This window comes from Ursus arctos, unplaced genomic scaffold, assembly GCF_023065955.2.
Source record: "Ursus arctos isolate Adak ecotype North America unplaced genomic scaffold, UrsArc2.0 scaffold_4, whole genome shotgun sequence".
NCBI classification, from domain to species: domain Eukaryota; kingdom Metazoa; phylum Chordata; class Mammalia; order Carnivora; family Ursidae; genus Ursus; species Ursus arctos.
This window is the reverse complement of record NW_026623056.1, coordinates 29773567-29787717: the sequence shown is the minus strand read 5'-3', so window position 1 is coordinate 29787717 and position 14151 is coordinate 29773567. Positions and strand designations below refer to the sequence as shown.

Genomic DNA, 14151 nt, shown 5'->3' with positions numbered 1-14151 from the left:
ATACTGCTCTCTTCAAATGCTTCATTCGGGTTTCAGGAGGAAGGAAGGAAGCCTGATGAAGGAGGGGAGGGGGTGTGCAGTCAGCAGACAGAAAGGACAGCGGCACCGTGTGGGGTGTTTCTGACATCTCAGTGGATTCCAACTGCACAGGACCTGTCCACTTGGGCCTCTTCTTGGCTGCCGCCCTCTACCCCTTAAGGGTAAAACGCCACTTCTTGGGGCACTTTGTATCTTGCCCTGTCCAGAGCCACCAGCATCAGCCCCTGGCTCAGGCCAGGCTCTGTTCCAGCGCTGGCCACCAGAGTGGGGTGTGGGAAGTCTGCCGGACTTGGAGCTCCCATACAGGCTTGGGATACTTGGCTGAAACATTTCAAACCAAACTGAGGGTCCAGGGAAAATGCCCCTCTCACCCCCATCTCTTCTCTAGGTATAAACTGGCCCATCTGAGAATTCCACACCCCGAAAGGCCCCAGATGTCAGGATTTAGTGCCCCCCCTCTTCTCCCCACAACCCAAGAATGTGAAATACCAGCAAACAAAAGTCTCATCCAAATTAGGAAGCAAGTGGCTCTGTCCGCCCAGGAGTGTGTGCTGTAGGGGCTGTTTGGGGTTTTGGCTTCCCCCCACGGATCCTTTCAAACCCACAATGTTATCAAGACTTAGGTTGTTGTTGACCCCCAATCACAGTCCTGTGCCATCCCGTCACTGTACACCCTTCTCCAAACCTAAAATGCTGCTGTAAAAGCAGCTCTCAGCTCCAAGCCCTGGGGGGGCTCCAGCCCCCTCACGCCTGCAAACAGAGCCCTCTCCACGTCAGAGCCGCAGGGCGCCAGCTCGGGCCCAGGGCTGCTCTGAGGAGCCACGGCTGGGCTGCCACAAAGCATCTCTGCCAGACAGGTGCCGAGGCCTGGGCGTGTGCCACGGGACCAGACGCCCCCCTCACACCGCCCAGTCAGGGAGTGGGTGCCCGAGGGCCCGGAGCAGGGCACCTCTCCAGCCAGGGAGGGGGTGCAGAGGCTGGGCATTCCAGCCCAGACTCTGGGCTATGAGCGGCAGTCAACAAGCCCAAGGCTCCATGAGCCTATGGTGGCCCTGATACAGAGACCCCTTCTTCCCGGCCCTCGCCCTTGTTACCTTCTTGGGAGAGGATGATGAACTTGGTGGTCTTGAGTGTCTTTCCATTCAGCGTCCAGGTGATGGTGGCCGGGGGGTCAGAGGACACCTGACACTGGAGTAGCAGCTTCTTGCCCTCTGTCACATGGACATCTTGTAGCTTCTCCTTGAAGGTTGGGGCTAGCCCTTGATTCTCGGACCTGTTTTCATTATCTGTGGCTCCTGCATGCCCCCTCTTATAGTTCACATCATTCTTAACCTCCTTCTTGAGTTCTTCCTTCCCAGCTGATTTCAGGGTCTCAGCAGGCTTGGCGCTACCCATGGGTTTCGGGGTCTCAGCAGGCTTGGCGTTGCCCATGGGTTTCAGGGTCTCAGCAGGCTTGGCATTGCCCATGGGTTTCGGGGTCTCAGAAGGCTTGGCGTTGCCCATGGGTTTCGGGGTCTCAGCAGGCTTGGTGTTTCCCATGGGTTTCGGGGTCTCAGCAGGCTTGGCGTTGCCCATGGGTTTCGGGGTCTCAGCAGGCTTGGCGTTGCCCATGGGTTTCGGGGTCTCAGCAGGCTTGGCGTTGCCTATGGGTTTCAGCGTCTCAGCAGGCTTGATGTTGCCCACAGGTTTCGTGGGCTCGGCAGGCTTGGCGTTGCCCACAGGTTTTAGGGTCTCAGCAGGCTTGGCATTGCCCAAGGGTTTCAGGGACCCTAAAGGCTGGGCATTGCTCACGGCCTTGGGACTTTCTGCTGCCTTGGCATTCAAGGCCTCAGCATTGTTGCTACCATTCTCTGCTGGTAATCTTTTCTTGCTGCCTAACACTGAGCGGAAATCTGGGGTGGCAGGTTTGGGAAGTGGTGCCTTCTCAGGCACTGGGGTCTTAGGAGTCCCCTTTTTGGCCAGGACCGAGCGGAAGTCGACCTGCTGAGGGCTGTGTACCTTCCTCTCTTCCTCTGACACAGTCTTTGGCTTCACTTGCCGCTGCAGGTTGGCACGGAAATCCATCTGCTCAGCTGGGATCTCCTTGAGGTCTTCTTCTGACACGGTCTTGGTACTCACCTTCTTCCCCAGGAGGTCACGGAAGTCCAGCTGTTCCACCTCCTGCCGGCGGATGGCCTCCTCGGTGTGCTGCCGGGTCTCCACACGCCTCTTCAGCACCCCCCGTACGTCCTCACTGTCTTCCTCCTCGGGCCAACCCTGTCCTCTCGCTGGCCAGCCAGGCCTCAGGGTCCCATAGCAGTCACCGCCACCACCATCAGCACCGGCTCCCTGGCTGCAGAGGCCCTCACAGCTGGTAGGCTCCCTCCCCCTGCAACCAGTGAAGGGAAAAAGGAAAGTAGCAGGAGGAAAAGGGGCCGGGTAAGAAAGAAACGTCAGGGGAGAGCAAATCCCTGAGGGAGGGAGGGTAGAGGGGAGGGGGAAGGGGAGGTTGGGGCTGACCAGGCTGTGTTTATAGAAGGGAACATTGGTGAGAGGCTCTTGCTTGCTTACTTGGTTTGTTACATCGGTAATGACTTCAGTAGCCTTATAAGGGTGTGTGCAAAAAAAAAATAATAATTCACCCCCCTCTCCTCCCCTGCTCTCCCTCCCTCATTCCCCTTGCAATCTCTCCCTCTTGGCTCAGCAGCCTCAGCTGGAGGATACAAATCATCTGGCGCTGCTGGGCTGGGCTGCAGGGGCCGGGAGGAAAAGTGGGTGGGTGGTGGCATGGCGCCTGGCCGGGCACCTCCTGGGGGCACTCACCGCAGGGTGGCTCTGGTGGGGCTGCTCTGTAGCATCAGTGACACCTGGCAACTGCATTCGCCAACCCGGTTCCTGAAGGATTTGAGAGATCAATACAGATCAAGAGGGCCTGCTCAGCCTAGGGCTATGAGGAGGGCAGGGCGGGCAGGAACTTGGCCTGAGGCTGGCCGGTGTGCTCCAGGGAAGAAGGGGCCACGGGCTTAGCTGTGACCCCAAACACCCACACGAGACCTAGATCTAGGGCAGGCCCTGCCCTGCTTTGGTCACTCTTCCCCACCCCAGCTCTTGTATAAAAAGGAAAAAAAAAAGTCTTCTGAACAACAGCTTAAAGATTCAGAAGTAGGAATACTTTCCTCTAAGTATATTACAAAAACAAGACAATCACTCAATCTAAATACAATCACTCAAAACTAAAGTCTAAACCTGCCAGAGTGATGGGGCTGCTCGGTCTAGCCCGTGCAGCCCTGGGCGATGTGACCCCGAGTCTGACTCCACGCCCCCTCAATACAGAGGTGGTTCCGTCCTCTCCGCACAGTGCCAACCCCCAACTGCTACTTCCCCTTCTCCTGCTCATGGAATGAAACCACCCTCTAATCCCTCCCCATCAGCTAAAAACCAAACAGGTGTCTTCCTGCATGGGCGACCCTCTCTCCTTCCTTCAGGTAGGGAGAGCTCTGGATCCTTCAACCCACTGTTAAAACGTGAGTGTCCCCGTGGTGCGTGGCCAGCTGAAGCCCCTGCGCTCTGCGCTCGGGGAGAGGCTGTATGGTGCTTGCTCGCTGCAGGGACTTAGCGCCCATCCGCCCTCCGCCCCTGCGTGGCTGCCATCTGCTGGCGGTTCTGAGCTCTGAGCAGCCAAGGTTGTCCAGGCAGGGGGGAGGGGTGGGGGCAGGACTGAGCCGGAAGCAACTCTTCATGGTGATCACCTCCCATTCTATACAGGGCCCTCCACCTTTCGTTCACATCTGTTACCTTCTTGGGCCTACAACACCCCAGCGAGGTATGCAGCACTATTACGCCCATTTTAAAGGCTAAGGAAGGAGGCTCGGGAGTTTCCCGGAGGCGGTGCTGGGGGCCCCCAGGCTCTCCCACTCCTCCACCCTGCGTGGTCATCTCACGGGTGCTTCAGGGCCTAGCACGTGCCTCAGATCCCACCACGGTTGTGCCAAGCTCTGCAACAGGTCCCTTACATAACCCGTCTCACTGCATCTCATGATACCTCTGGGAAGCCAGCACTGTTAAGAAAAATAAGGCTTCTGAAGGTTAAATAATTGGCCTCAACTCACAGAGCCAACCAGCAGAAAAAGGGGTTGGCAGCCAGGTCTCCCTGAATCCGGGACCTGTAGCCTTCCCCCTCTGGCCCGCAGGGCTCGTCAGTACAAATCTACTGTGGGATCCGTGTGTGTCTGTGCACGGCTCTGCGTGGATATGGATATCAACCGCACGCATGGATACACGCAGATATGGGACCTTCCCTCCCGGGCGGCTGCACTGCAGGTCCGTGTCTGGGAACACGGGCGCAAACACGGTCATCCCCACACGGACAGGCCCCTGAGCACGTATTCACGCAGCCCTGCGGATGGATGTGGCTATCTACACCTTGCTTTGCCTGGCCTCCCTCCCAGTGGATGGCCAGGCCCAGGTCAGCCACTGGCAGCCATGGCGTGGCAGATGATTTGCAGGGGACCTGGGGGGTTGCCACTCACTCGCAGGCATGGAGACCCATTTGAAACAAAGAGAGGTTAATCTGGGCTGTCCTCCAACCCTCCTCTCATCAGTTGGGGTCCCCTCCTGGGCACCTTTGTCAATGCTCAGGCTCTGAGGGGGTACAGATTCAAGGCTCAGGGAGCCTCAGGCCTGGACAGTTGGAAGGCCCGAGGCTGTTCCTTTGCTCAACAAACAGCAATCAGGTGCCTCCTTAGTGCCAGGCCCTGGGAAGGCTAAGAGGCCCTCAGGACATCCTGAGCATGCAGCACGGAAGGCTCACGGGGCTTTGGGTCAACTTGTAGAATAAACACGGGAGGTCATTTACAGGTGAGGCCCAGCTCCCTGGCACCCCACTTCTGCCAGGCTGCTGGCCAGTATTAGGCCATTCATTCCCAGCTTTTCTTTCAAGCACAGGGTGCGGGGCCCAGGGTTGGTGAGGAGCAGGAGGCCGGGAGGCCAAGGGCTGCGTTTTCCCACTGGTGCTTCCCAACACTGTCCCGCTGAGTTTCCTCCTGCCACAGGTGCAATGCAGCCCGGATGCAAAAATCAGGAGCAGACGCTGACCAGGCGGTCGTGCTTTACCTCAGCCGAACCCTTCAGAGGCTTTAAATGGTGGGGCACCCCATCCCCTGAGCTGGAGTGAGCTCCAGCTACCCAGGCGGAAGCAGGTGAGGGCTTCTGTTGTTTCGATTGCCTGCCCTTAGGGAGGGAGGACAGGTGGCTTGGTGCTTGGCCCATCCCCAGGCCTCAACCTGAGGCACCTGCGGGAAGTCTCAGGGGCAGACAGGGGTGGAGAACTTGGGACACCATGGCTGGCCCAATAAGGGAATCCTCCCTTGGGGTGATCTGGGGGTCACTAATTCTGCAGCCATAAATTTAAGTCTCTGTTGGGCCTTGGAGGCAAATCATGGGTTCATTCAGAGCCTACAAAGGTCAAAAAGGCCCGTGACCTGGGACACGCACGCACCAGATAATCTAACCAGCCAAACAGCCTCTTGAGACCATCTTTGGTATCTTTATCTACACATTCAGTTACAAAGTCAGGCCCGGGGCTGAGGATGAGGCCCCACACCCTGCTAAAGAGGATATGGGGCTAAGACCCCATCAGCTGCACCTTTTACAAGGTAACGAAGCCCTTTCTCCTCCCACCTCCCAAACCCTGAATAAGAAGCCCACTTTGGTTAAAAAGCCTTGGACCCTGTCCCACTCTGAATCACCCTCCTCTGGAATGGGTTTTATATGTAAAATTAGTTTAAAGAACTGATTTCCTGGCAAGTCTCAATCTTTCAAATATTTCAGCTGGAATTTGGAACTTTTTGACATTTCCTTTTTCAGTTCAGGAGACAAGAATTAGGGAAGGGGAGGCAGGACCCATGCAGCCACAGCTGTAGCAGGGACAGACAGGACCTGTCACACCACTACTCCCCTCTTTCTTCCCAGATATCCGGTCTCCCTTCTTGAAAGGCATTCTGTCCTGGATCTAGGTCTGATTTCTGTCAGGATGTGAAAAGCTGGAAGGGCATGAGGCCCCTGGCAGGTCTGTCACATTCTCCCCAGGAGAACTTTCCACTGACTTGCTCCTCAGCTGGGGACAAAACCAAGGCCGGGGCAACAGCTACCCAAAGGAATGAAGAGGCTGGACTCTGGGGAGGGGAAGGGGCAAGGGCTGCATGGATGGGGGCTCTATTGCAACCTCCTGGATTCCCCAAGTTCCCATGCACTTGGGAGAAACAAGGAATGGAAGAGAATCTGATTAAAAGACAGAGATGAGGGTTCCAATCTGGGCTCTGCTACTTGCTTTTGGGTGGCCACGAGTAAATCCGTGACCCTGAGACCTCAGTTTCCCCCATTATTAAATGATGAGTTGGCTAGATAACTTCTGAAGTCCCTTCCAGCTGGGCCAGTGTAAGTTTTATGACTGTCCCCAGCTGGGCCCAGACAGTCTGCCTGCCGACCTCCCAGTGCAACCCTCTACTCTGGCCTGGCAGACTTCCCGCAGCCCTTGCTTTGCTCTTCCCTACCCTTTCTTGCTCAGCTCTTCAACGTGCCCTCAACAGCCAAGCCTTTACTCATTTGCTAAACCTCAGCCTATTGTCCTCAAAATCCCACAAGGAGCTTCTCCCTTCTAGGAAGTTTGGCTTGATTAACGTGAGTATTGTTCCGCAGCACGACTCCTTCCTTGCAGACAAGCTCGAGTCTCACGTGTTGTCAGTTTCTATTATTTGTACTGGCCTAGGGGAAGAAGAGTATATCTTTTCTCTAGTCTGGAGGCAGATTTGCCTTCCCGATAGTAACTGGTTTGGGTGTAAGCAAAGGCTGTTGGTGTGTTCTGTGCATACTGCTGATGGTAGCAGGACGACCAGCCAGCCCACAAACCATCTCTGCAGCTGACTACAGACACGGCGTTAGCTCAGCTGGGATGTGCTAACCCTTACCCAGCTAGGAAGAACTTTCCAGCAAATCTAAAGAAATGATAAATGACTATTTTTTATAATTCGAGGTGTTTGTTATGCAGCAAAAGCTAACTGATACAAGCATAAAGCACATGCCCAGAAACACCCCACGTGGTGGGCCACACACTGGGTTCTGTTATTATTATAGGAACAGTGCTCTACCATGACAGTAGCTTTGGCATGTGGCTCAGAGACTTGTACATGATGTGCTCAGTACAGGGAAATGATTTATCCAGGAAAGCAAGCCCCTTACACAGTAGCCAGCCACCCGAGCCAGAGCAGCTGCAAACATCTTTGGCATGTGGCACAATGTCTTGTTTGCAGGGTCAAGGTCAGAAGAACGCTCCTCCTCAGTGCTTACATCAACCCTAGGGGCCGGGGCTCTGTCTCCGTCAACCCAGGGCCGGCATGGGATTTTACGAGTCAGAGCATTTTCAAGGTAGAAGAACATTTCTGGATCACTTTCATTTAACAAACACTGAATGCTGACTCTGGGCAGGCACTGTTCTAGGCTCTGGGAACAAAGCAGTGTGCCTTCATGGATCTTACCTTCCCATGTAATCTAGAAAAACCTTAACAGGAGGGAAAAAAAGGAACAGGCATAGTTAACCTCCCTGTAGTGGTTTTAAATGTCTACAAATTCTTTGATACTCCTCTCACCAGGAGATAGAGTATAACTGTGCTTAGTGACTTACTTCTAGCAAACAGACTATAGTGGAAGTAACAGTGTGTGACCTCCAAGGGTAGATCACAAAAGCCACTGCAGGTTGCAACTTACTCCCTCCCACGGATCACTAGCTCTGTGGAAGCCAGTTGCCATGTCATGAAGACACTCAAGCAGCTCTAAGGAGACGTCCACATGGCAAGGAGCTGAGGCCTCAAGCCAACAGTCCTATGAGTGAGACATCTTAGAAGTGGATCCTCCAGGCTCAGTCAAGCCTTCTGAGACCATAGTCCCTACCAACATCTTCACTGTAAAAATCATTCAGCAAAGCTGCATCAAATCCCCAACCCAGTGAAACTGTGAGAAGATAGCTATTGTTTTAAACTACTCCGTTTGGGGATAATGTGTTACACAGCAATGGATACCTAATACATTCCCTCTATCCTGCTGCTTTTCCAATTTTAATCCATTTTTCCTTCATATGCTCCACACACCAGATAATAGGGGAACAAAAGCCAGGATGTAATAAGACAAGGGGCCCTAGGGAACTGAGCCCAGGAGCTCAATGAACACCTTTGCATTAAAGCGAGAGAAACCAAAGTTTGTTGGCAGCACCAAGCTTGCCCTTTCTTTACCTTGAAGCCCAGCCCCACATTATTTTGGGTTTCCACTGGCTTCCTAGTCCCAGGTGGGAACTTTGACAGGAGTAGGAATTTGGGCAGTAGTGGGTTAAAGGAGGTTGGCAGGACACGTGGACTCACTTGAGCAGGATCTCGTACTGGCCGGCATGCCAAGGCTGCACGTTCTTTAGAACCAGTGTGAACACGTCTTCATTCTGTAGCACCTCGAAGTGGCCAGTGTCTTTGGAGAGGGCTTTGCCATCTCGCAGCCAGTGCACAGTGGGGAAGGGGTCCCCAGCTATGGCACAGGAGATGAGGACACTCTGGCCCAGGGAGGCTGTCACTGAGCGGGGCTTGCTGATGAACCAGGGCTGGGTGCCATCCTGAGGCTCTGGAAGTTGGCAAAGGGTTGAATTAGAGAGGCAGGCCCCTCAGCAGACAGGGTCCACTCAGCTCTCCATGGTGGTAAAGGTCGAAGATTGGAAATAACAGCTGGTCCAGAAATCACTTTTATTGCCTATACAGTTAAAGCACATCCTTCTCACAGCAAATCTGTCTTGGTTACTTTCTCTGAGGATAATACTGACATGAATCTGTATATCCAGAGCAGGGGAGATAACCCAGAAGGTGCACTGGGCTAGTGATCTACGATGAGATGTGTATAATTAAGAATTGCCACTTGCTTTATCTGTCCTTCCTTGGTCTCTCTTCTTAAATACAGGTTCTCTAGGGGCGCCTGGGTGGCTCAGTCGTTAAGCGTCTGCCTTCGGCTCAGGGCATGATCCCGGGGTCCTGGGATCGAGCCCCACATCAGGCTCCCTCCTCCGCTGGGAGCCTGCTTCTTCCTCTCACACTCCCCCTGCTTGTGTTCTCTCTCTCACTGGCTCTCTCTCTCTCTCTCTGTCTCTCTGTCAAATAAATAAATAAAATCTTAAAAAAAAATACAGGTTCTCCAAAGGCAAGGGCACTAACAGGCCACAGCTCGCCTCAAAAGCTTTCACTGCACTAATATAACATGGTGTGTTAACGGTATTTCGATAAAGGGGGAAAAAAACTATCACTCCCTAATTGTTAAGTGTATCAGAAGATTTTTCTCCTAGCACTCTGCAGCTTGTCACCAATGACCTGGAGATGGCAGGGACTTCAGAAGGCTCTAGGGAACAGTGGTGCTACTCAGCCAGAGCCTGGCCTTGGGGGCTGGAATGGGACCCGGGGACCGCAGGGGCCACGGGGGAAACCGAGTAAGCTCATGTGGTTTCCTCACCTCCAGACTGCTTTTGGAGGGCCCACTAGGGCAGCATGGATTTCCTGCCCGTGCCTGCCCCCACCCTGGGCAGCCCGGCAGCCTCACCTTGCACCATTAGCACCGCCTGGGTGCGGACCTCTCCAGCGCTGTTCCATGCTTCACAGGTGTATGTTCCCGTGTCCTCGGGGAACACTTCCTGGATACAAAGGCTGTGCCTAGTGCCTCTCTGCTCAAAGTGGAAGTCCTCTGACTCCTGGATCTCATTCCCATCGTGAAGCCAGATGACCTCAGGGGGCGGGTTTCCTGTGGAGGGGGCGGTGGGGGGGAGATAGGGCAGGCAGACCCAGCAGGAGGTTGCTTCCCTGGGCCAAGTGGCAAATTTGCACTTAATACTGTGACACTGTACTAACCTCTCTATGCCTCAGTTTCCCCATCCACAAAACATTCTAACCATATCTTCCTCATAGGTTTGTTGGGAGGATTGAATAAATTAATACAGTCCCCCGGAACAGCCCACTAGAATAGCAGATTAGAGGGGCGCCTGGGTGGCTCAGTCGGTTAAATGTTTGACCTTCGATTTCGGCTCAGGTCATGATCTTAGGGTCGTGAGATCGAGGCCCACATCAGGCTCCACGCTAAGTGTGAGTCTGAAAATCTCTCTCCCTCTCCCTCTGCTCCTCCCCCCTTCCTCAAAATAAATAAATAGATAGATAGATAGATAAAATCTTTAGCAGATTAGACTAGCATCTGGCACAAGGAAAGTGCTCAATGCATATTCATGGTAATTATTTAACAACAGATTTGCAGAAACTAGAAAGCATCGGAAGTGAAAGAAATCAGAATTCAAGCTCTTGGGAACATGGTAACTGGCTCCCTGGGTGTGAAGCGGACGCGTTTCCTGCTCTGCCTGCCCCGCACAATGCGTGCACATCCAGGCAATGCCATGGTGACCTCGCAGTCACTCCTCTGTCGATTTTCACCAGGAGGAAAAGTCAGTTAGCATCTCATTTTGTTACCATAGAAATGTTGGGTCTGAGGGTAGAGATGGGCACCAGCTCATGCGAGTTTCCGAACACAGCTCAGGGTGGATAGCATTTTCAGGTTTTGCCAGGCTACTCTCCTGGGTAGACTCTAGCATTTGGTGGGGCATAAGACAACGGCCACCTGTGAGAGTTGCTCCTGCAGTAGCACTGTGCTCTGCGTCCGAGGAGCAAGGCCCCGGGAATGCAGGAATGGCTGCCAAGGGAGACTGTGTGGTGTCAGGCTCTCTCGAGGAGACAGAGAGTGGGGTCTGCCTCTGATGGGTTAGCCAGCACGGGTACAGAGGCCAGGAGCAGACTGCCTCTGATTTCTGTCAATTCGAGGAGTGTGGGCAGAGGAGGCAGCCAGGCATCGGCCTGGGACCGTCATGGGGCTGCCTCAGGCCTGCAGGCATGGGGGGCGCATGGGGATCCCTGAAAGGGGGAGCCCATTGGTTCTCCCACAGCTCATCTTTATTACCTCTGCAGCTCAGGATGAACTAAAGCCCAGGAGAGCAGCGTCCAGGCTGTCAGGGGGACTGAGAGTGGTCAGCAGTGAACAGGAAACTCTGGATATGCTTGGGCACAAGTCCGTTTAGTGAGTCTGTGCCAGCAGAGTCCCCAGGCTTCTCTTGCTGGCCTCTAGTGGGAACTGTGACAGCTCACACTGACTGGGCTGCTGGTCACATGCTCTTGTCATCCCGCCCTGGTTTTAGAAGGACCTTGAATAGGGCAACAGAGTATCTTCCAAGAGCTGGGAAGCTCTCCCATCAGCTGGCTTTTAGCCACTGTTCAAAATCTACCAGTTACAGTGGCCCCATTATGTTTCCCCACTAATCTCCACCCTGCTAGCTGTGGTCATCTTCTTCCTCTGGATCACCTTGAATTAACCCTGAATCCAGAAAATCCTGCTCAGAGGAAGCCGAAAAGAGGGACCAGTAGGCTCCTCTTCTCTGGGTCCACTGACTGACGGTCCTGTGCTGACTTTCTTGTGGGTGGATGATCGAGTGGGACGTGGGGGAGCAATGAGCGCATGGCAACCACACCTGTTTCCACATCTACCCCGAGGAGAGAGATGCAGAGACAGACCTGACACCTGGACTGTCATGGTGACCTGGCTTCCATCCATGACTTTGAGATCGGAGAGGCCCTGCAGGAAGAGGGGTGCGACGGGCTTGCCGGGAGCCGTGGGCAGAAGGTACCCGCTCTTCCTGTCGCTCTTCTTTTCTGTGTGGCAGACAACAGAACAGGGGGTGAACAGTCATTTATTCATTCGACAAACACAGACTAAATACCTGCTGGACACCTAACTGTGGTGAGGTTCGGGCTCCTGCCAGAGGCTGACGGCTAACAGGTGGGGTGTCTGGGGAGGGGCTGGAGGTCACTAGGAACTGGGTGAACCTGTTTCTCTGCTTGGCGTACCAGTGCTCTTGCCTGAGAGCAGGGAAAGGACAGGCCTCTGCAGGGCCAATCCCAGTTGAGGCTCTGCTTCCTCAGGAGAACTTCAATGCCGGCCATCTTAGGAGATTCTTTTTTTTTTTTTTTTTTTTTAATTTCACTCATGGCACCAAATTTAAAAAGTACCAAAGAGTACGTGCAGTCTCCCTTCCAGCCCTGACCTGTGGCCGTCAGGCTCCTCACCCCAGAGGCAACCAATATGTAGTTTCTCATTCCTCTTGCCGGAGATGGTCTGTGTATATAACACAGGCAAGCAAACAGGTACACTCTTCCGCTTTCTTCTCTTACAGAAAGGATGGCACACTCTACGCACTGACTGACGTCTCATTTCTTCATTTAACAACACCCCTCGGTGCCCCTCATAAAACAGCAGTGACGAGCTTCCTTGTTGTCTTCCATGGCTGTGTGAATGCTCATCACCCTCCTGCAAGATTTTAAGTACCTCAAAGAGCCAAAGACACTGCACTCACGAGAGTGGCTCAAATGACCAAGGCCGGCCGGCCCAGCACTGGTGTGGGCGAGGACCGGAGCGCCGGGACCGCTCACACGCTGCCGCACCAGGCAGGGCACAGACCCTTCGGAAAACAGCTTGGCGCTTTCTTAAAAAGTTAAACACGCGTTTACCATATGATCCAGTCATTCCACCCCTGGGTATTTGCACAGGAGAAATGCAAGCAGACATCCAGACGAAGACTTGTACACAAACATTCATAGCGGCCTTATTCCTAACGGCCCCAAACTGGAAACAACTCCAAGGGCCGTCCACAGGTGAATGAATAAAGCGACTGTGCTGTGTTTATGCAGCGGGGTACTACGCAGCAATACAAAGAAACAGACTAACCGGAGAGCCTACACCGGCACATCTCACAAAAATGACACTGAATAAAAGAAGCCAAAGAAAGAGTACATACTGGATGATTCCATTTATATAAAATTCTAGAAAATGCAATACCGAGGGATAGCAAGCAGGTCCGTGGTTGCCTGGGGCTTATGGGGAAGGACTGCAAAGGGGCAGCAGGGAACACTGGGGTGGATGGAGATGTTCATTTCTTAAGATTGTGGTGAAGGTTTCAAGGGCGAAGGTTTCAAATGAAACACCAGGAATATACGCAGTTCACGGTACATCAATGTGATCTTGGTAAGAACTGGGGCAAGAAAGTCTCTGAGGGAGGAAGGAAGTACACCAGCTAGTCCGAGACAAAAGCTAGGACAACTCTCTGGGTCCAGGGCTGGCCCACTCACCCCCGTTTCAGTTCTCCAGGGAGACGGGGGTCACAAACAGGCTGTTATTCTTGGAATGTCCCCCAAGCTGGGCTTGGACCTGCCTCATGTGAGCTGGAGGGGAAGGGGCAGCAGAGTGGCCGAGCCAGTGTCAGCTTCCCACACAGGACAGCCCTGCTGCAGGACAAGCTCATGGCTGCACTGTCTCTCATCTTGTCCTTTGCCCTGCGAGCCAGGTGGCTTTGACCTTCAATCAATTTGGAGCTTTTTTGTTTTTCTGTTTCTGCAGGGGCAGAAGTAGGGAGGGAGAGGGCTATGATATCTCTAACTTAAACTCTAAAGTTTTGGGGGAAAGGGACTCTGGTATTTTGGGTTATTAGCAAGGGCCGCATATACCAGATTTCCAGAAAGCCCGTAGCCACAGGGATACATCTCCATGGTGCTTTATATACCTGAGAAAAATCTAACTCCAAATTTGCCACTGAGTTTCTATCTTTTGGCACTAAAAACAAAACAGGGCCCACTGCAGAGCTCTCCGAGCGCAGCCTCTGGGAGTGAGGACTGGAGAGGCTGAAGGCTCGCGATGCTGGAGGGAAGCCTCCCCCAAGGCAGGTGCATTGTAAAGGGCATGGAGGCAGGATAACCCTACAGTCCGTGACCAGGGGATGTGCTCTCAGGCCCCCACTGCTGCCTCTGTCCCAGCCTGCAGCATCGCTGCCTTTGACAGAGGGGCAGCCAGGCAGACTTGCCCTTGACCCGAGGCCCCCGGAGTGGGCTCGGGGAGGCCCAGTACTGGAAGTGCGGCGATCTCATTTCTCTGCCTGGGCTGCAGTGGCCAGGAAAGCAGGCTGCCTCGGGAGAGTTGAGGAATTTCCTGTCCTGCACAGACTGAGGCTTGAGGACAAAATGTTTCTGCCTGTCT

At 53.7% G+C, this 14151-nt stretch overlaps 1 protein-coding gene and 1 long non-coding RNA gene across 4 annotated transcripts in view; one reads left to right on the top strand and one right to left on the bottom strand.

The window, feature by feature from the left end:
* The window catches only part of MYLK (myosin light chain kinase), a 200017-nt gene that overhangs the window by 78588 nt on the left and 107278 nt on the right, over positions 1-14151 (bottom strand). For all 3 annotated transcript variants that reach the window (XM_026494976.4, XM_026494993.4, XM_044382615.3), the window contains exons 12-16: positions 11640-11777; positions 9637-9834; positions 8427-8676; positions 2842-2913; positions 1134-2407 (exon numbers count right to left, since the gene is read on the bottom strand). In XM_026494976.4, the coding sequence (XP_026350761.2) occupies positions 1134-2407; positions 2842-2913; positions 8427-8676; positions 9637-9834; positions 11640-11777 (1932 nt within the window). The remainder of the gene's footprint in view (positions 1-1133; positions 2408-2841; positions 2914-8426; positions 8677-9636; positions 9835-11639; positions 11778-14151) is intronic.
* Positions 2402-12914, top strand: LOC113252391 (uncharacterized). The gene is made up of 3 exons (XR_006409101.3): positions 2402-5216; positions 11619-11748; positions 12299-12914. It is a non-coding gene; the product is annotated as an uncharacterized LOC113252391 (long non-coding RNA).